The sequence below is a fragment of the Lactuca sativa genome, chromosome 5, assembly GCF_002870075.4.
Source record: "Lactuca sativa cultivar Salinas chromosome 5, Lsat_Salinas_v11, whole genome shotgun sequence".
Lineage (NCBI taxonomy): Eukaryota > Viridiplantae > Streptophyta > Magnoliopsida > Asterales > Asteraceae > Lactuca > Lactuca sativa.
In genome coordinates, this window is record NC_056627.2 from 42,449,623 (window position 1) to 42,471,588 (window position 21,966).

The window sequence follows — 21,966 nt, forward strand, 5'->3', positions numbered from 1 at the left end:
CTTCCATCATCTCCACGATCCCTTCCTTGATCGACCCAAAGATGATGGGGGTCGACTCAAGGATGCCCCTAGTGATCTCCGACGTGATGAACTCACGTAGCCTCTCCTCAATCGGCTCGGTGCCAGATCCCGAACCTGACCCCTCTCCTGACCCGCCATCTGTCGATCTCGGTCGAAGTACCACCATTCTGCAAAACATCAATAATAATCATTAGTGGTACTGCTACTTCCTGAGGGTTCTCAACTACTTACAGGTTCCTTGGTCTCGTCTTGGCCTTCCTCGGCTCGGGTACGGATCCTCTGCTTTCAGTAGTACGGGCCCATACTACCTTCCACATCTATCCGTACCTTCTCCGAGGAATTCCTCGACTCCACCAACTCCCCTCTACTACTGCTACTCTCCGATATTCTCACCCTAGGCTTGCCCTAGGGAGAACTCAAGTTCAACACAACTGGTCCTCAGCTGCTGTAGGTCTCCTCATAATGCCAGTTAGCCACCACCTAAACACCACCACCTGTGATGAGGATTAGATCATCCTTCAAGTAAAAGGCCCGTCCCTACAACGGTTGGACTCAAACAAGAGCTGCGCAATAGGGCCAGTTCCAACACTTTGGGATTATTCAACCCCGATTACATGTGGTGTGACGTGTTTACCTAGTGGCTCACTCCCATTACTCAGAATCCCACCGAGCACGAAGCAAGCAGCATTCGGATAAGGAAAAACAGACTCAAGCCAAAACTGTTCTTAAAACAAGAAACGACACTTAACATAGGATGCTAAGCTCATACTATCAGGCATAACCTGAACAGGCTACCCTACTGCTGTCTACTCAATTCTAGCATGCAATATTCAATAAGCTGCAACAAATAAACAGGCACATAAGGCATCACTCCTAGATCCTTAGCCTATTCTAGCATGCAATATTCATAAAGCTGATAAACATAACATAAACTTGTATGGGTACTATGGGGAATACTTACTTGAGCTCGGCCGGTTGCGCACGTCACACACTTTACTCTTTCTCGTGACTCTTTTCCGGGTTTTAAAGAATAATTGCTTTTGGAAAAATCTTTCAATCCCTCGGTTTGAGTCCAAACACTCCCGAAGGCGTGTCCGAATCCCTCAAACCAGGGCTCTGATACCAACTTGTAACGACCCAAAATATTTTTTTTTTTTTTTTTGATAATACTTTAGAAAAACATTGATAAATAAAACATTGTCTGAATAAGAAGAAACATTGTTTGTTCACTCCATAACACATTGCAACCATGTTCTCAAAAGCCAAACCGTACATCCCATCAAAATATCAGAGTACAATCCCAGTAAATCTCATAAATGCGGAAACCGAAGAGTGTGTGTATGACGTGCCGCTACCGCGTCGGCTCCTTCCCCTTCGATGCAGAGGTACCTGAAAACAAAACTGAAAACGTAAGCACAAAGCTTAGTGAGTTCCCCCAACGTACCGCATACCATACCAACACATAACATATATACTGCCAGGCTATTCTGGGGTGCCTGACTACCCGGTACGGCCATTCTGGGGTGCCGACCTACCCATACGGCCATTCTGGGGTGCCGTCTTACCCGTGTCAAGCCATTCTGGGGTGCTGACTACCCATGTCAAGCCATTCTGGGGTGCTGACTACCCGTCGGTCCTAACAACCGACCACAGGGACTGGTCCCCTCATACTACCTCTATCGCATATAACATAACAAGCCAGCATGCAAACATAAAATCATATACTGTCAGACGTATCTGGGGTGTCTGACTACCCTTCGGTCCTAACAACCGAACTCGACTACTATCACATACAGCATATCATGCTAGCATATAACATGTCAGGTACTAGCGAACTTAGATGATATCACAAAGACAATCATCTATCATACAACTCCTACTGGTGGGTCGGCATTGTGGCCTTAGACCCACCGCTACTGGAAGGTAACTCACCTCGAAGTAGCTGCTGAACTGATCGGGAACTAACTGACTGCTGCTGCTCCGGGAGTCCTCCGGCTGCAATTTCCACGACATACTCAATCAAACACTGCTAACTGTCCTTTAGGTAAAATGACCATTTTACCCCTGGATTAACTCTAAGCCAAAGCTGGAGTCAACTTTCAGTTGACCCGACTCGCCGAGTGGATCACCACTCGCCGAGTCCCTAGCAAACCAATGTCCTGGGTCCCTGGTTCTACTCGTCGAGTCGGGCTATGACTCGACGAGTTCACCTTCTAACTGCCATTCAACACCTTCATCCTACTCGCCGAGTTGTATGAACAACTCGTCGAGTTCATCTTCATCCGATGAACACTTTATGCTAAGACTCGCCGAGTTGTATGAACAACTCGCCGAGTCTGTTCTTGAGCTATGAAGATTGCCTTGGACTCGCCGAGTCAGGGCATTGACTCGCCGAATCCTAACATGGGTGAGTTCAGCTCCCAACTCACCGATTCACCCCCTGTGACTCAAGGCTCAACTCGACACATGAAGAAGGGACCAATTCGGTGACTCGCGACCAGACTCGCCGAGTCACCTATGCGACTCGCCGAGTCGTCGCCATGCACTCCTTAAATATACCGATTTGCTCGGTTCCAGACCATGCCATTCATAGATCTGGACTTCTAGGACACGAATCACACGTAAAGTTTCCAACTTTACGTGTGGATATTCACCAATATGGATTATAAGGCTCAAAATGGTAGATCTAGGGATAACAAGCCTCATGAGGCCAAAAAGCTAACAGATCTGAGCTCCTGGAGCTCAATCTTACATAGATCCAAAGGCCAAACGCCTTATTACAACATATAATGAACATGCAAACTTGGGGAAAATTGACCAAGAAGGACCCAAATGAAGTTTTAAGCATAGAATCAAGGGGAAAACGGGTTATACCTCAAAGGAAAAGTTGAAATGACACAAGGATGGCTGATCTCCTTCTCCTCTTCTTGATCTACTCCTCTTACTCTTCAAAACCTTCAAGAACACACCAAGAATACCTCAAACTCTCAAGAAAACAAGGGAAAACGATGTAGGGGGAGTTCTGGGGGTGAATGGGGACGAGTTGGGGCGGAATGAGAGTTTAAATAGGGTGCAAACCCTTGAAACTTAGGGTTTCATCCCGCAGCGGTGACTCGCCGAGTCCAGGATATGGACTCGTCGAGTCGCCTACTTAAAACGCGTCCTGAGTCTCGTCCCTACTCGGCGAGTCGGACCCTATGACTCGCCGAGTCTAAGGCTAAATTAGGGCAATGCTCAAATAAAATTCACATACCGGAAACCAGGTGCTACAGTTGCCAAACGGGCATTTAAAAAAAATTAACTATTAAAAAAAATTCATTTACCCTATAAATACCTAACATTTTATAAAAAAATTCACACAATTTCTCTCATTCTCTCTACATAATTTTAGTTATCTTCAAAAAAAATATGGACCCTTGTGACTCGTCCGATGATTCAGATGACGATATTTTCTTCAGGATGATGTATCATTATTACACTAAAAACCTGCTACAAGAAGATCCAACTCCACTACTAACAAGACGTGCGATGTCAAACAAAAATCGTGAAGAAGGACACGAACATCTATATCGCGATTACTTTGCGGATAATTGTGTATACGGGTCGAAGGACTTCAAAAGAAGATTTCATTTGAGTAGGAATGTGTTCCTACGGATCACCAACGCCTTGGAAAGCCGATATCGCTTCTTTACTATACTTTTATACAAAATAAATACAAATGTACCACATGTTTCTTTAATTTTACAATAATTATATTTTTAAACTGTAGTTAATTTATGTTTAGGTATGAATTTTTTTCAATTGAGATATGATGCTAGAGGTAGACAAGGGTTTACAACGTTGCAGAAATGTGTTACGGCCATTCGTTTGATGGCTATGGGGGAGTCACCCGACACCATAGATGACTACATGAGAATGTACGAAAGAACTGCAGGGGAGAGTTTGTATACATTGTCAAGGGGTGTTGTTGAAACATTTGGAGACGTGTATTTGCGGAAACCTTCGTTGCATGATTTTCAAGAATTGTATGCGGCGCATAAAGAATGCCATGGGTTTCCCAGAATGATCGGAAACATTGATTGCACACACTGGAAACGGAAAAATTGTCCGATAGCATGGAAAGGGCAATACACAAGTGGTCATCACGGATCGTGTTCGTTGGTTTTAGAGGTTGTTGCTTCTCAAGATTTATGGATTTGACATGCATTTTTTGGGGTTGCGGGTTCCAACAACGACGTCAACGTTCTTGATCAGTCGTCAATATTCGACGATCTTTTGAATGGAAAGGCCCCAGATGCTCCTTTCACGGTGAATGTAAATGAATACAAATATGAGTATTACCTTACAGATGGAATATATCCTCAGTATTCCACATTCGTGAAGGCATTCCGACACCCGGTTGAAGAAAAAGACAAATTTCTTAAGAGAAGACAATGAACACGTAAGGATGTGAAACATGCTTTTGGAGTGCTGAAGGCAAAGTGGCATATAGTTGAACATGCAGCAAGGCCATTGGATTTAGAAACTCTACGATATATCATGTTTGCATGTATCATAATGCATAACATGGTAGTAGAAGATAAATGACGAAATATTGCACACTATATCCAACGGAGCCCAGACACATTCAATTTCAACCAGGAACAACAACAGAATATTTGCATCGAGTCGTTGACATTCAGGATGTAAATAAACACAGACAACTTTGAGAGGACTTGACGGATTATATTTTCTATGGTAACGATAACGATAACAAATAGTGTTTAGTTTTTAATTTTTTTTTAACGAATAACGTTTTTTTTTTTGATGTTATTTTTAATTTTTAAAAATTATTTTTATTCTATGTTATTTATAATTTTTAAACATTATGTTTTATTTATTATGTTATATTTATAATATATTTTTTTAAACTAAAAAAAGAAATTCGAAAAAAAAATAAAAAAAAGAAATTATAAAGTGGAAAAAGTTGGTGGTATAACAAGATATAACATGGTGACCATTTTCCCACTTGACATTATAACACCATTGGTGATGTGACATGTGAGGTGACACCAAAATGGTGTTATGACTAGTTGCCCACACCCAATACTCTTAGAGATGTAGGTGCATCGATGGCAAGGGAAGAAGCCTGTAAATGGATGGTGAAAATCGATGGTATGCATCTGGTTTCAAAAAATCCTTGAGAAAAAAAATGAAAGTATTGTGGACGTCGTAGATGAATGTGCTTTTTGTGAGCGATGTGTAGAGGTGGAGAAGAACAACATAGTTACAGATTTAAGCGACTTTAGAGTTACAGGTTTCCGGTGGATTTAGGGGTGTAGGCTTCCAATGGTGGTGTTTACATGCTCGCTGATGGTGGTGAATTTAGAATCACAGGTTTCTGGCGGCGGCTCTGACAAGGACTTCAGGGTAGATCGGTGCTTTACGGTTGAGTTTAGAGGGAGAGAGATGGTGAGCTTATGAGTTAGAATCGATGGCTTCAAATCTAGAAGGGAAGGGGTGGGTTGGGGGGTTTGGAGATGTGTGGGGCCCAAGTTTTTTTAATAAGATCTAAAATAATTTTATGAAATAATATTTAATTTTAAATATATAAAAAATCTGATAAGGGTATAATAGTCATTCCATGTCTATTAAGGATAAAAGTCACACCAAAAAGAAACTATAAAGACGGTCTGAGTGCAAAAAAAGATAGAGACTAAACACGTAATTTGGCTAAACCACTGTGACGATTTTAGTAATTTGTTCAAATTATTATCATCATTTCTCTGACACCCCACCCATCCACCAACCCCTACACTAATGTCGCCCTATAACCGCACCTCACACCTATACCCACAAGTTCACCCCATCCTAACACCCACACTCATGAACATACACCCTACTCACATCCACCCACCTACGCTTCATCCCTACCCCCCATCCAACTCTCACACCCACCCCCACCTCCCCACGCCATTTTACCTATACACCACCTTCAACCTCGCCCTATCTAAATGGCCACACCCACCCACTCTCAAACACACATTGCCCTCACCCAATTTTAATGTCTACACCCATAGATATACTCCTTCCCTGTCAACCGCCAACCCTCACCCTCCCTCATATCCACCCTAAACCTACACTCACACTTACTTGTTTACTTCCACAAGCTCACATAGGTTTGAACGGTTAAAAGTTTATTTAATGAAAGTTTATAATTTTATTAAAGTAAATATAAATTATAAAGAATTAAGAAACGAATATGTCGGTCATATTACAACATTGACTCTCTAATTCTTTTGACAAATTCACAAATCAAACAAAAAACAGATTTTATTCCATGTCAAGCATTACATATTTCAATTCCTTCAAAATTTCTAAGAATCTCTCTTACACCACCCTTTGTTTATACAAACATAACAATAAGGCTAAGGGGAGTGGTGACACTTCTAACACCATGCTAAAACATGCCACATCATACATTTTATTTGCCACCTAAGCTTTTCTTAAAAAACATTGGTTATAAAAAAAAGAAAAAAGAAAAAAAAACAAATGGAGAAGAACCAATGAGAACCATTTGTTTTTAGAAAAAAAAAAAAAGAAATGAAAAACAAATACAAAAAGAATGGACCAATTGCAGCTTTCATTTTTCTGTTGCTCCCTCTCTCTCCTCATGCTAAGCAGTTAGCGACTTTTCCTTGACACCTCCCCTAGCATATGCTAGGGGGTGGTGTTTGTCTTGTGCTAGCGAGGCTAGCGAGGGTCTTGCCGACCCCCACTCCCATTAACCTTATAGTCCTTTTGTATATGTTTATAAATTAAACTACTCAAAAGCTATATGCAATAAAGAGTTAAAGACACTTTATATATATATATATATATATATATATATATATATATATATATATATATATATATATATATATATATATATATATATATATATATATATATATATATATATATATATATATATATATCATTTGGTTCTAGAAGGAAATGCATTTTTTGTCATTTTTCTTATATCGTTTAGACAAAATTGCAAATATGGTTCATGCCGTTTGTTATTTTATTTGAGGTAAGGTCTAAAGCTATAGTCTAGTTCAATTGTGGATTTAGTCCCTATTAAAATTAAAAAGACTAGACTGGGTGGTGTGGTGATCGAAAGCGTTGACGCCGTTAGAAAGGTTTCTGTAGTTTTTGTATATTTCCGAATTCCGATGTTGTTAATAGATAATATAAATTTATAGTGTTATTTTTAGGTATCAGGTGAAATCCCAAGTATCCCTGGGTTTATAATGAAGGGAAAATAACTCTTGAGGGTAATTAACTTTTACGTTTGTACTCATTTGGTCCCTTTTTTTGTGTATTCAATATACCATCGAACTTGTTGTTGGTGTTTATCATATCCCTTTTGACCGGCTTTTGACCTGTGATAGCCTGTCAAAGGGTTATGGTGAACACAAACAACAAGTTCGATGGTATATTGAGTACAAAAAAAAGGAAAGGGACCAAATGAGAACAAACGCAACAGTTGGTTATCCTCCTGATTTATTTTCCCTTTACTCATTTACAACAAATCCCACATCCTCTCTTACTTATATTAATGACTTTATGAGATTCATTCTTGCTTCTCTTCAAAACATAACCTACGAAAGGACATTATTCATGCATGTACAACTTTGTAATGCACTTGAATATTTATTAGGGGAATCTTGACTAAGCAGACGCATTTCATGACTATATTTACATTTCCAATCAAATGATTTATCGTATCATGGATTCTAGACAAGTCTACAAACGAGTGGAATCACAAGTGCTATGATTTTTGAGTTTACTTAGCTTTAAGATCGAACTCATGGGATAAGATACAACATCAATATGTACAATATTATGGTGATGTGTCTACAAAAGCAGCATGATATTTTACATATTGATGTTGTATCTTATCCCATGAGTTCGATCTTAAAGCTAAGTAAACTAAAAAATCACAGCACTTGTGATTCCACTCGTTTGTAGACTTGTCTAGAATCCATGATACGATAAATCATTTGATTGCAAATGTAAATGTAGTCATGAAATGCGCCTACTTAGTCAAGATTCCCCTAATAAATATTCAAGTGCATTACAAAGTTGTACATGCATGAATAATGTCCTTTCGTAGGTTATGTTTTGAAGAGAAGCAAGAATGAATCTCATAAAGTCATTAATATAAGTAAGAGATGATGTGGGATTTGTTGTAAATGAGTAAAGGGAAAATGAATCAGGAGGGTAACCAACTGTTGCGTTTGTTCTCATTTGGTCCCTTTCCTTTTTTTTTGTACTCAATATACCATCGAACTTGTTGTTTGTGTTCACCATAACCTTTTGACCGGCTATCACAGGTCAAAAGCTGGTCAAAAGGGTTATGGTAAACACTAACAACAAGTTCGATGGTATATTGAATACAAAAAAAAAGAGACCAAATGAGTACAAACATAAAAATTAATTACCCTCGAGAGTCATTTTCCCAATAATGAACAAAAGTAAAGAATGTGAAGTGAATGACAAGGTTATTGGTGCTGATTCAAAATAGAGTGTGTTATAAATCGTACTTTAGTCAACATGTTTTGACATACAACTGGAATTCATATTGTATATTTAAATATTATTTTTCATGTTATCGGTTTGCATCATTGGAGTCCAGTTTTACATTTACGGTAAATATTTTGTAACAACTATATGATAGAATTATGATGTAAAATCATACAAACGTGACTACTCGTATGGAAGCCTTTTATATCTTTATTCTTTATGATACTGGAACTCTTCTTTGCGTATGAATACTAGCTTGATTAATAAAATAAAATCTATGAAATCCTTTTTTTTCAAGACACTCTCATCCTTTATCTTCTCTACAAGTTTATAGTCAGATTTCTAGGATTGATGAGGGATCATACTCGCATAATAGTATAATACATTCATGCAGATTTAGGTATGTATGAATAATAACCACAAATCGTAAATTTCACACGTTTTACGTTAAAAGTAAAAGTTGAGCAAATTATAAAAAAAAAAAAAAAAAATGAAATTAGGAGAATATAAGATAAATGATAGACGTACACGATGGATTTTGGCCCCACGCTGAGCTCGTTTTGTCAAATTTTATTCAGAGTTAAAAGTTGTTGGAATAACTCGATATCTGGAAGAGAGATCAGATGGCAGAAGTAAGTGAACATACTTTGAAACTCGACCAAAAAGTATCCATAATCACCGGCGGAGCAAGCGGAATCGGAGAAGCGACAGCGCGTCTCTTCGCCAAACACGGCGCACTTGTCGTAATCGCCGACATCCAAGACGAACAAGGTCAACAAGTAGCCGATTCCATCGGTTCAGAACGATGCACCTACTTCCACTGTGACGTCGCCGATGAACAGCAAGTGATCGCCGTCGTTAATTTCACCGTTAATTTATACGGTCGACTAGACATCATGTTCAGCAACGCCGGAATTCTCAGCACCTCCAAACAGACGGTTTTAGATCTCGATCTAACACAATTCGACCGCCTTTACGCCGTCAACGCCCGTGGAACCGCCGCATGCGTGAAGCATGCAGCGCGTGCAATGGTGGAGAAACGCGTGAGAGGAAACATCATCTGCACGGCGAGCGTCGCCGCCTCAAGAGGAGGGAGTTCACGGACGGACTACGTGATGGCGAAGCATGCGGTGGTTGGATTGGTACGATCGGCGAGTAAGCAGCTCGGTGTGCACGGAATAAGAGTGAATTGCGTTTCGCCGTCTGCTGTTGTGACGTCGCTGTCGAAGAGATCGCCGGAGGCTGCGAAGAAGACAATGGAGCTATATGAGACACTGTCGAGCTTGAAAGGGATCGAATTGACTGTAGATCGCGTAGCGGAAGCTGTTTTGTTTCTGGCCTCAGAAAGTTCATCCTATATCACCGGCCATGATCTAGCGGTGGACGGTGGCCTGACAAAACTTCCGGACGCAGATGATTTGAATTGATCATGTACAAAAGTACAATCGTAGCTCTTTACTAATAGAAATATAATTATTAAAGATATTCTTAGTTACGATTATTAATTTATTATTCACATTGATGTTTGAAACGCGGGATTAACATCGAGAAAATAGAAAATAATACAACTATTTGTCACGTCAAAGTAAAAAATTCGGGGATTTTTTCAATAAACATAAAATTTTGGCCATTTCAACGAAAAATCATTTGTAAAGTTGTTTTTTCAAACTAAATACAAGACAATTTAAGTGCGACAATTTTCCATCAAATTCGTATCTCAATACAAAAATAAACGGACTTGGGTTGAAATTTTTGATCCGTCAACCTGTTTATTTCATAGGTTGGGAAAAGATAGGTTTACAGGTCATTCTGTCATCCCAACTATATATATATATATATATATATATATATATATATATATATATATATATATATATATATATATATATATATATATATATATATATATATATATATATATATAACACAAAATTTTATTTATAAATTAATAGATTATAGTTAATATACGATGTGCCCTAAGTGACTAAGTCCTAAGACTCATAACCCGAAATCAAATTCTCGATTCAAATTTCCAGATGTCAGGAAATTCAAAACTGAAAACACACATAAATCTGGGTTTCTTGAAGATCTAAGTGTAGCCATGGTCGGAGTTCAAAACCTCGAAAAGATGATCTCGATAAAACAAAACATTTTACAACTAAGATCAATAATACCAGATACCTAATTGTTGGTGATTTTACTGAACCGGTCATCAGTTCATTTTATGTAATGAGATTTGTAACACCCTGTTCGGGATCATTCTATGATTTAGGGCCGTGGGTCGGAAGTCGATTGTGTAAAGGCTTTAGGACTTAAGGAGACGATGTTTAGACCTTTTTAAGGAGGTAACGAGGGTTATAAGATCTAAACCTTTGAATTTTGTTTTGGAGTCAAAGAATAAAATGGGAAAAGTTATAGGTCGGGTTCTTGCATGAAATATGGATTTTTGTTTGAGAAGTTTTTAGTCAAAGATATTTAGATAATATTGTAGAGCTCTTCAATACCTTTCTGTGGATATAAAGATCGTCGAAAACATAGTTGGAACGAAGAAGTTATGACCGTTTGAAGTTAGGGCGATTTTGGGATGAGCCGCGTACGTTGGGCGTACTAGGGAATCCCTAGTACACTGGGCGTAAATTGAGTACGTTGGGCATACGCGACCAGTGCCCAAACCCTATTTTTGTGGTTTGAACCCTATTTAAGCTCCTTAACTCCCCAAACCCATTCCATTCTCAGCCTCCGCCTCTCCAACACCCTCTCTTATAACCAAAACCCTAGATTGAGCCTTATAAGCAAAAAGAATGTGTTTTTAAGTGCTTTGGAATGTTCTTGGTGCACCTTGGAGAAGAATGAACTCATTGAAGAAGTGTTGGTTGCATTAGAGCTTGTAGATCCAGACTTGTTCACCTTGATCTTTCTTCTAGAGGTATAAAGTTTGAATATTGATGATGAAATTGTTAGATCTAACTAGTTTTGGGTGTTATGAACTTTCGGTCACTTTAAGTGCATAGAGTTTAGATCTTTAAATTTTGTGACCTTGTTATGGATAAAGTTGGAAACTTTATCCATCTAAACATCATTTTGATTCAGATATGAAGGTTGGAGACTTGTACTTAATGGATTAAGTTGAAAAATATGCACTTGCGGGTCCCTTTACTACTTAAAGACTAAAACCAATTTGTTGGGAACATTCTAAAGGATAAAGTTGGAAACTTTATCTATTATGGAGCTATTATGAACCATACAAATATGATGTTGGCCCTTCTATCCCTTCCATACAAGAGTTGTGATGTCTTATTGGGTTAAAAACCTAGGGTATTAGACATTAAGCACTTTATAGCCATGCAAATTTATAAAGTTGGAAACTTTATGAGTTAGGACATCATTTTGGCCCTGGATCAGAGTTTTGGATGTTACAAGTTGGTATTAGAGCCTTGGTTTGAGGGATTCGGGCACACTTTTGGGTATGTTTGAACTCAAACTGAGGAATTTGTAATCTTTTGAAAGAAAATAAGTTTCTAAAAAGATTTTTTTAAAAGAAAATAAGTTTCTGAAATTATTTTTATAAATAAAAAGGGGATGTGATGCGTGCAATCAGCCGAGCTCAAGTAAGTGATTCCAGAATACTCATACATGTTGATATATGATATGAATGTGCACATGTTAGAATAAGGCTAGGGATACTTTCAGGAATTGCTTGATAGATCGGTTTGATATGTGATGCCTTGTAGCCTAGGAAGCATTGGATGCTATGATTGGGAATATGTATTGGTAACAGTAATTGCTAAGTGTATGCTTTAAAAGTTGTATACGGTTAGGATCATATAGCCCTAGAATGACTGATTTGGCCTTATTTTCTGTTCCTTGTCTGGTTCTGGTCCTAGGGTAGAATCTTTTATTCGATAGTCTATTTGATTCTGGATTGTGTATAATTTGCATGCGTAAGGCAACCGGAAGTGAGATAGGAGTTCCTAGCACAGTAGTAGCAAGTGAGTGTGGGATGCCCTTTGTTTGTTTTATGGCTTGGAGTTTTACTGCACATATGTTGCTTGCTTTGTACTTTGTGGAACTCTTAGTGATGTGAGTTAATTATTAAGTGAATATGTTAAGCCACATGTTGTAAGGCTTAAATAATCTCAGACCGATGGATTTGACTCTAGTGTGCAGCTCTTGTCTGAGTCCAACCATTGTAGGTTTGAGTCTTTTACTTGAAGGATTATCTAAGCTTTGTTACATGTGATTGTATACATGAAGTAGTTAGCTGACATTATTGGGATTTTTTTAGCAGCTGATGACAGGGTGAGTTTGCGAACCTAGGAGAGCCTAGGAAGTGCATTAACGGGTTGGGGTTGCGTTGTTTAACAACTACTTGGAGTACCGATTTGAGAATGTGACTTGGAGGATTCGGCATAACTCTTGAGGAAACTTTGGGCAGGTATGAAAGGTAGTATTTAACCCGTACTACTGAAAGCACAAGATCCATAATCGAATCGAGGGGAGTCACAGAGAATCTAGGAAGCCTATGGGAAGAGGATTATTTTAGTATGTTCCGATTATTGTATGGTTGCTTTTCAGTATGGTGATGAGCACTCGTGGAGGAGGTTCAGGCTTAGGTGTTGGCATTGAACCGATGGATTAGCAGACGCAGGACTTCATCTCATTAGAGATCACCCACAACATTTTGGAGCAGACTCCTGTGATCTTTGGTTCGGTCAGGGAAGGGATTGTGTAGATTTTGGATGAGCGCCTGGGCACGTTATGCACAAAGATTTTGGCTATTGTGTGGGATCCCACTCTTTCCTTTCGCAATTTTCATACTTGTGGCGCTCCCAAGTTCTTTGGGGAGAAGAACCCCATTGCTAGTAGGAGGTGGTTAGTGGTCATGGTGAACGCCTTTCGGTCGAGCTTCTACTCCAAGGGGTCAAATGTCAGGTTGCTTCTTGTCTTCTGAAAGAAATCCCAAGATTGGTGGGAGGAGGTGGACTTTGCTTTGGGAGGTGATGTCATTGAGACGATGAATCAGGTTGAGTTTGTGACCTGGTTTAGGGCAGAGTTAACACCAACTACTGAGGTGCGGTAGTTGGCGAGGGAGTTTCAGGACCTTCGCCAGACGACTGAGACTGTGGCAGAGATCACTGTCAAGTTTAGGGAGAGGGCACTTTTGGTTTTGCAGTATGCCACAAACGAGGAGATGAAAAATACAAGGTACCATGATATGTTGCGAGATGGTATAAGGGAGTTTGTCAGGTTTTTAGCTTGTCGGGCTTTGGAGGACATGATAGCTAGATCCCGAGAGCGGGAGATTGATTTGGAGCACCTCGGGAAGAGACCCAAGACTTTTGATCAGCGAATGAGAGGCCAGCTGGGTCGAGGTCAGTGCAACACGTGCGGGAAGCAGCATGATGGAGTTGGTCGATTTAGGGGTTTAGATTGCAATAAGTGTGGCAGGCTTTGCAAGGTCAGTAGAGATTGTCCCCAGGGGATGAGTCTGTTATGTTTCCACTGTAACCAGGTAGCCCACGAGAAGGCCGAGTGTTCGATGTTGTAGGGTGGAGCAGTGTGTGTACCTACTCCAGTTACTTTGAGGATCACTGATGGTTGCGTAGGCAGAGTGGATGTTTGCATGGTGAGGAGCTGAGCATTGCTGTCATGGGCTGAGGAGATCCAAGTTCCACCAGTTGACGTCGCAAATATTTTATTTTGAGAATCTTCAAATGCTATTTTTGCATACCGAGAGCCATGCTTAGAAGATATTCAGGTGAACCAGTTGTGCATGTCGATGTGGGAGGCATTGGCCACCGTCAACGCAAGATTTAAGTGAGAGAAGGCCAACAAACGGTTTGTTGTATCAACAAGGAACTCAAGGAACCCGCAAGATGGTCATGTTGGGTTTGAATACAAGAATTGTAGGGGCATTTATAGCAGGTTTAGAGCGCATGGTGCACAAATGTGCGCGAACCGCACGATCGTGCCACGTGTTGAATCTATATGCCCAAGAATCATTATGGAGTGATATTGTTAATAATATATGATCCTATAGGGTCACACCTTTATCAAGTTGGCACATTTTGTATATTTATTATTAATGTGATTATTAATAACTAATATTGATTCTTGTATTTTAATTTGGGAATAATTATTGGTTTATGAAAATAATAATTATAAGAGAATATAACTAATTATTATTTCATATGGTATGAATTAATAAGTCATGCACAACTTTTTGGACTAGTTGAATCTTTTTATTTGTCTTTTACCTAAAGGAAAAGTTTATATTTTATGAACTTTGAGTTTATAAAATTTAAACTAATTCTTTTGTAGCATGACGAAGTTAGGAGACAAGTTTTGTCACTTTCTTTCACTATATGGCCGAAACTTATGGACTAGCATGGAAGGTTGCTTGTCAACTTTCTTCCCATGCTCCTCATGCCCCTAAAAGCTAGTAAATACTTTATATTATTATATGGTGTTGCTTTTGCTTTTTCATGGGTATTTAGAGAGGTATCTTGCATGAGTTTGAGGTATGTTTTTCTTGTGAATCTCTCCATTTCCTAGTTATGGCCGAAACTTTCTTCTAGTCCCCACCTCTCTCTCTCTCTCTCTCTCTCTCTTGAAGCTAGTTTGGTGATTAGAATACCTCTTGAGTTGTTTCCTTTAGTGCTTATTTGATTTAAGCACTTAAAGACTTAAGACACTCAAGAATACAAGAAGGAACTAGCATTCCAAGTGCCTTAATCCTGAATGTGGATACTTGTAGAGAAGATCATGTTCTTTGATCTTTAAATCTTCATCAACACCCCAAAACCAAGTGGGTTCAAAGGCTTCAAAGCTTATCTCTAAAACATCTTATGGTTATTTTTTTTTCATTCGAACCTTTATAAATGGATCCATGATGGTTTGGTTTTGTTACGAACTAAAAATAAACTTGTTATTTTTAAAGTCTTCCGTTGCCAGTTTTGTGAAAAATAAACTTATATTTCGTATCAAAACCCAATAGTGGTATCAAAGTCATCTTTTATATTTTAGAATGATTTTTATGTTTGATAATCTTTGGTTTTGGAAAACAAGCATAAATTTCTTTTGGTTAAAAAAAATCCATATTTGTTTCTTTGACAACTTCTTGGTTAAAACTGTTTATTTGTATATATATAACCATTTTCATACATTTTGGTTATATAAAAGTTGCCTTAGAAAAACAAAAAGTTGTTTGTAGTAATATTTGATATGTTTTTGTGTATAAACAAGACATTTGGACCTTTGTGTTGTGTTTGGTTGATATTTATCTGTTCATAAGATGTAATAGATAAATATGTATTTTTTTTCATTTGTTTATTTGTTGTAATAATTAGTTAGAAGAGTTGTATTTATTTTTAAATGTAACAATATGAAGAAATGACCTCCTTGAAGATGACTTAACCATTTAAGACCATAATCCCAACCATAAGCTTCTACTTTAGGTTTTGGGCTTAATTATAGTCTTAATGGTTTGAGTGTTGCAACTTTCACAACATGAATATTTGAAGTCCTTTTGCAAGAAAAAGTTGACTTGGCAAGTGGCAGCTTGAAGACCTTTTGAAGGGTCCTTTAAGTTCCTTAGGAAAGACTTAATAATTCTTATGATGACTCACAAAAATTATTACTAGACATGACTTGGTTTATACACATTATAATGAATGCATGTGATGTTTATTTTATGTTAAATGTATGTTATATTTTATGCATAAAATGGTTTTTACATGTCAAATAACATTTTTTCATAAGATAATATAACTTGGAGTTTGAGTAAAAAATATGTTATGGTTTATGTATAATAATAGATATTTATAAAAACATTTTACCGGTTACCGGTTAAAACTCAAGTTTTTTGTTGAAAATAGTTTTATTGTAAAACTTATAAATACCTAACTTTAAAATATTTGAAATAGTTTAAAAGATCTTTAAACTTTATGTAAATTCTATGCCTTTATAATAAATGATGAGTTTTTATTAAAAAGACTAAAATCGGTTTATAGCGTTATAACGACTAATAATAAAACTAATGATTATTTTTTGCATCGAAACTTAATATATGATATTAGTGTTTTAAACATAACGCAACATGTTGATATTATGTTTTATGCATGCAAAATGAGATTTAAAACATAAGCATCATCACCCAAGTTTTTGTTTATCAAAATATGACTTTTATCATAAGATGCATAAAATTGAATTTATAAAATAAAATGAGTTTATTCTACAAATTCATGAAGTCATAAGTTTTTTTATTGTAAAATGAAGTTTAAAATAGTGATTTTAGAACTCATCCAAAACTCGAAGTCTTAAGTAAAAATAAAGTTTTATTAAGACTATTACCGGTTCTTAAAACCGATCTACGACTAAACTTTAAAATACCAGATTTTAGTTTATAATTGATCGCGGTTAATGGAAAATAAAATGAAGTCTTATTTGGCACCAAAAGAACCTCATAACAAGTGATATGCATTTTACAAAAGGGTACATGAATTGTTGTATGCATGCAATATTCATGAGACCATGTTTTTATAAACTATAATTGTAAAACATATATAATTTTTTTTTTCTAAAAATGCAAGTCATTGCCATCCTTTTGAAGAACACTCGTTATCATTTGATGGTTTTAGCATCACAGGGTCACCTGGTCTAGGATTGGATTTTGATGTTCAGGGTAGTTTTGTAGTTTCTGGTTTCTAAAGGGCCACCTTGTTATTGGTTAGTGTAGAATCTAAGAATTGAGTTTGAATATTAATCAGAGTTTGAAATCAGAAATGTATGTAAGATTGAACACCAATGTAAATAAGATCTTGATTCAGCTCAATATTATGCTTTAGGTTTATAGAGTGCAAAAGTAGACAAGACTGTAAAAACCTTATCTAACTCTAGTAAAGACTCATATTTATAGGAGAATAAAAGCGTACAACAAATATACTAAGGACTAGACAACTAAGCTTCGAATAATATGCCTTAGTAAAATAGATAACAGAACATACAAATAGTACATATAAGACTTCGACTCTTTACAACCAAACTACCCTTACATTCTACCCCTTTGTAAACAGAGTTGAAGACTTCAGTTTGTAAATAGTTGAATGGAGTACAACATTACTCTTCGTATCTCTGTATAACAAGAGATAATCTTCTTTAGTTCCTTCTAGTCTCCTTCGTTATTCTTCTTGCAATGATTCATACAAACAATCAAGTTTGTATATTTCGAAGTAGAATATCTTTCAACTTCACTTGCCTGGAACAAAAACCATCTGCATATTTCTTTAAGTCTGCTTGAGTCTTCGAAGGAGCCATTGGTGCTGTAATTTCCAGACCTTTAGCTATAGGCAACTCCACATCAGTCATTGCTAAACATTCATAATAATTTTCAATAAAAATCTTGATGTGAGTAACTCCCAGCTTGTACTCATCAGGCTCTGTGTTTTGAAGATATAAAAAGACCTTTCCTTTAACAGTAATGCAACTTGTATAAGATCATACAAGTTCATCAAAGGAAAGTTAGCAATTGTAAATTCGCACACATTGCCATTTGCCCTGGTCACAATATACTTCATGTTTTGGACTGTGTTTTCGAAAACCACATCCTTCTTTATACTTATGACCTTTTTAATCCTGATCAAGGACCATACTTCTTCTGCAGGCTTGGCAAGAACCGCATGAAATCTTATCTTCATTTGATTACCTTCATCCTTCTTCTTGAGTTAACTTTCTGCTTTAAATTGAGGCATGATGGACATCATTTCGTTAATTGGAAAGTCCAATTGGCTTGCATCCGTATTCGTGACAATATAACTTTGTTTAGGCTTCTTCTCAAACAAATACATGTGATTGAATGCAACTTTGGCTTCAATTGTTTCATAATTGTAGTTCTTTGATGGATCACCCTTGTTTATGCCAGGAGGATCACTAGCCCTTTGTGTCATGATGCTTTGAATCATCCTCATCTTTTCCACTTCTGCCTCAGCCTCTGCCTTCTTCTCTTCTTTAGATTTTTCAATTAGTATTGACTTTCCCCTTGCCTTCAAAGCAGATTCCTCTATCACTTCTTTTGCTTTCGTATCAATCCTACCAGTGTCAATAGATTTACCAATCACAATTCCTTTCGAAATTGGTCTTGTGATTGGCACAATTGTAACTATTGTTGAAGAGATAGGACCAACAGTTGTTATCACTGGTTTTGATGTTGGGATTTTAGAAGGATACACCTTGCCCACTACTTCGCATCTTCGCCACCAGCCTTCGAAACTTCTATTTTCTTTTCTCCCCCTTGCACCCCTGTGCTAGCAGGTGGGGCATCCATCGTAGGAAGAAGGCTAGATATTTTGGAAAGAGGAGCCAACTGCTGAAGAAGTAAGGCTTTGAATTGAGAAAATTTGTTGAGAAGATCTTCAGAGGATAGCAGAGAAGACGAAGCAGGTGCTGAAGATAAGGTTTTAAGCTCCTTTAAAAATGAGAAAACCTCCATGAAATTTTTGTTCTCTGTTGTAGAAAGTTGAGCAATTTGAGGACTCAGACTTTCGTACAACTTAGCAAATTTAGTAACTGCATCACATATGATATCCACCTTTTGATTGAGAGATGCAAATTCAGTACGAACATTTGCAATATCTTTCTCCATATCTTGTCTAAGTTCTTGGAGTTTATAGTTCACAGCCTCTCTAATTTTCTTCACATCTTGAATAAACAAAACATGTCTCTCCTTTGCAACCATCTTAAATTCCTTCAGATCACCTTCAAAAGTAGATTTCTGAGCATTGACCCTCATCTCATTATTCTGATCACAAAGATCAATTTTCTCCAGAAGACAAGACTCAGAATCCTTGATCATTCCTGAAACTTTCGAAGAAATCCTCCCTTCAACCATCTTTAGCATACCGTCCACTTCGAGAATGGTCACTGAATTTCCTCCCCCAAGATCAGCCTGAGACTGAAGAATTGAATTGAGTTTTGTATTCAATATCTTGAACTGTTTCATTGTCATGAGCATGTGATCTGGAAAGTCAGTCTCTTCTTTATCAAACTCTAGATTTTCAAAGGTCCCTCCAAAACCTTCAGACTCGTGTTCAGTTTCCATGAAAGAAGAATCTTGAATTGGTGAAGTGGTGGTAGGTGGATCAGTTGATTGTGAAGAAAAAAGAGATGTGAATGGTTGTTTGATGATGTTTTCAAAGGTAGAGAATCAGTTGTGGATGTAGTAGGAATGATAGGTGTAAGCTGTGAAGGTAAAGATGTTGGATAAGGTGTCTAAGTCCATAACTTATTTGGTATATACTTGACCCGACCCGACATGGTCCATTTGGGTTGCATTTCATCCAAACTATTTATGGATAATTTTATGAGAGTTATACACATATGTTTATTAATATATTGTAAGTTATAATATATTAATATGAAGTTATTTAATTAGTGTTAGTCTTAAATTAATTATGAATTAATTTAGAGATTAAAAGGAAGACTAATTAAATTGTGGGCTATTGTTTTATATGGTGTGGGCTAACACTCATTTGTTAATGGGCTAGGCTTATGTGGAAGTCCATGGATGATCCATGGAGCTATTAACCCATGGATCCTTGGAAAAGGAAAGGTCATGGGTTATTAGGGTTTCACCCTAACCATGCACACTATATAAGCATGCTTATGTTGCATGAAATAGCCACTAGTGTGGTTTTGTGTGTGTGGCCGATTTTCTATGTGTGTATACACTCTCTCTAAAGTTTTCCAAGAGTTTGTGGTGATTTGTGATTCCATTTGAGGCATTCACACTATTGGTGCTTGGCCCTCAAACTCCTTAGGAATCAAACTCATCATCAAAAGGTATGTAATCTCATCTAATTCTTTTATGTTTAAAAGTATCCCATGCCATGTTAGATAGGTTATGAACCTTGGAAAAATTATTATTTTGCATGTATTAGACAAACATAGATCCAAGGTTTATTAGGGTTGCATGCACACTTAGGAAGTGTTAGATTGCTCAAAACCCAACAGTGGTATCAGAGCCTAGGCTTGCTTGTTTGATACTTGATGCAAAATAGTAAAAAAAATAAAAATAAAAAAAGGTAGAATGATCGGAATGCAGAATTTCGACTTTTGTTGCTGGAAATGGACTAGAAACATTACCCTAAACTGTTTTGGTGTTTTAAAACTTGTTTTAGTTGGTGTAATGGTTGTTCTAATCCATTTACAATAGCATATATCAAAATTCCATGATTTTTATGTGTTCATATAATTCTTGAAATTTTGATGATCATGTTCATGTTCTTATGAGTTTAGAAGATGATAGGAATTATTTGCTGAATTGTTTGGAATTAATTCTTGATCATTTATGTGTTTTAATGGAGTCCATAATTTGTCCTCAAGTTATGGATATCCAAAGGTCACTTTTCTTTAACACACATTTAAACACATAAGTTACATGAAAATGAAGAGTCTTCATTTTTATGAACCTTTAATTCATAAGTTATGAAATGAAAAGTTTTTGGATAGTTACAAAACTTGCCCTCAAGTTTTGGAATTTGTAAAGTTTCACACACTTTAATAAACTTTAATTCCAACCCTTAGAGTTTTAATAGTTAAAATTCAACCCTTATACTATTTATAACATTAATGGTTAATTATTATATATATGTATAAGAATAAGTCGTTCTACCGTTAGTAGGCCTCATTCACGAAGCTGGTCTATAAGGTGGGTATAAGGTTGTTGCCTATAAAATGGCAACTTAATGGGTGTCCACTCTCACCCACCGCTTGCTTGACTGGTGGAAGGTCGTTAGCCGAACGGGTAGGACAATGACTTTAAATTCTCATTAAAAGTATAATGATTATTATAAATTAACTAAATGTTTTTATTTAATTCCCAATCTTAGTTACTTTAGGAAAAATGTGAATTTGGTGCTAGCCCATGGAATTCACACTTTGTACCTTACCAAGTCGTTGGTGGAGCGTGTGTGGTTAACCGGCACACTAACTTGGACTAGTAAGGATCACAAAGGGTGACTTAATGTTTGTCATAGATCAATGGAGCGTGTGTGGTTAACCGACACATTGATTAGGTGATAATATTAAGGGTACCAAGTGAATTGGTATGGTTATTCACACCTTGTTTTGTGATCCTCGACATCCCAGTCACAAAATTTGAGAGGGCACACTCGAGATTGAAACATGCCATCGAAAAGTTCAATGAATCTCAAAAGATTTAGGAATTTCAAATCCAATTAAAAACCTAATAAATTATTTCGTTTTTCATGGTGGAAATTGGTGAATCGTCATTCGCCTACCTTCAAATATTTTATAGCTTGGATTACGGCATCCCTCTTCCAAATTATAAAATATTGTGTTGGGTCCTAGCCTTAATATTTCATATTGGGTGTTATA

At 37.2% G+C, this 21,966-nt stretch overlaps 2 protein-coding genes across 2 annotated transcripts; both read left to right on the forward strand.

Moving 5' to 3' along the window:
* The first annotated feature begins 3,897 nt into the window (after positions 1–3,897).
* LOC111892359 (uncharacterized) lies at positions 3,898–4,458 on the forward strand. Its single transcript, XM_023888412.1, has 2 exons — positions 3,898–4,191; positions 4,309–4,458. Exons 1-2 carry the CDS (start codon positions 3,898–3,900, stop codon positions 4,456–4,458), a joined length of 444 nt encoding a protein of 147 aa, XP_023744180.1.
* Positions 4,459–9,104: 4,646 nt separating this feature from the next.
* Positions 9,105–10,055, forward strand: LOC111892364 ((+)-cis,trans-nepetalactol synthase NEPS1). Its single transcript, XM_023888418.3, has one exon. The coding sequence runs from the start codon at positions 9,198–9,200 to the stop codon at positions 9,999–10,001; it is 804 nt and encodes a 267-aa protein (XP_023744186.1). The 5' UTR covers positions 9,105–9,197; the 3' UTR covers positions 10,002–10,055.
* Positions 10,056–21,966: the final 11,911 nt, after the last annotated feature.

Bases quoted from the DNA above. Each gene is read 5' to 3' on its own strand.
- LOC111892359 (XM_023888412.1), top strand. From the start codon at position 3,898: ATGGGGGAGTCACCCGACACCATAGATGACTACATGAGAATGTACGAA. The intron at 4,192-4,308 runs GTTGTTGCTTCT...TTGAATGGAAAG, and splicing joins CGTGTTCGTTGGTTTTAGAG to GCCCCAGATGCTCCTTTCAC.
- LOC111892364 (XM_023888418.3), top strand. From the start codon at position 9,198: ATGGCAGAAGTAAGTGAACATACTTTGAAACTCGACCAAAAAGTATCC.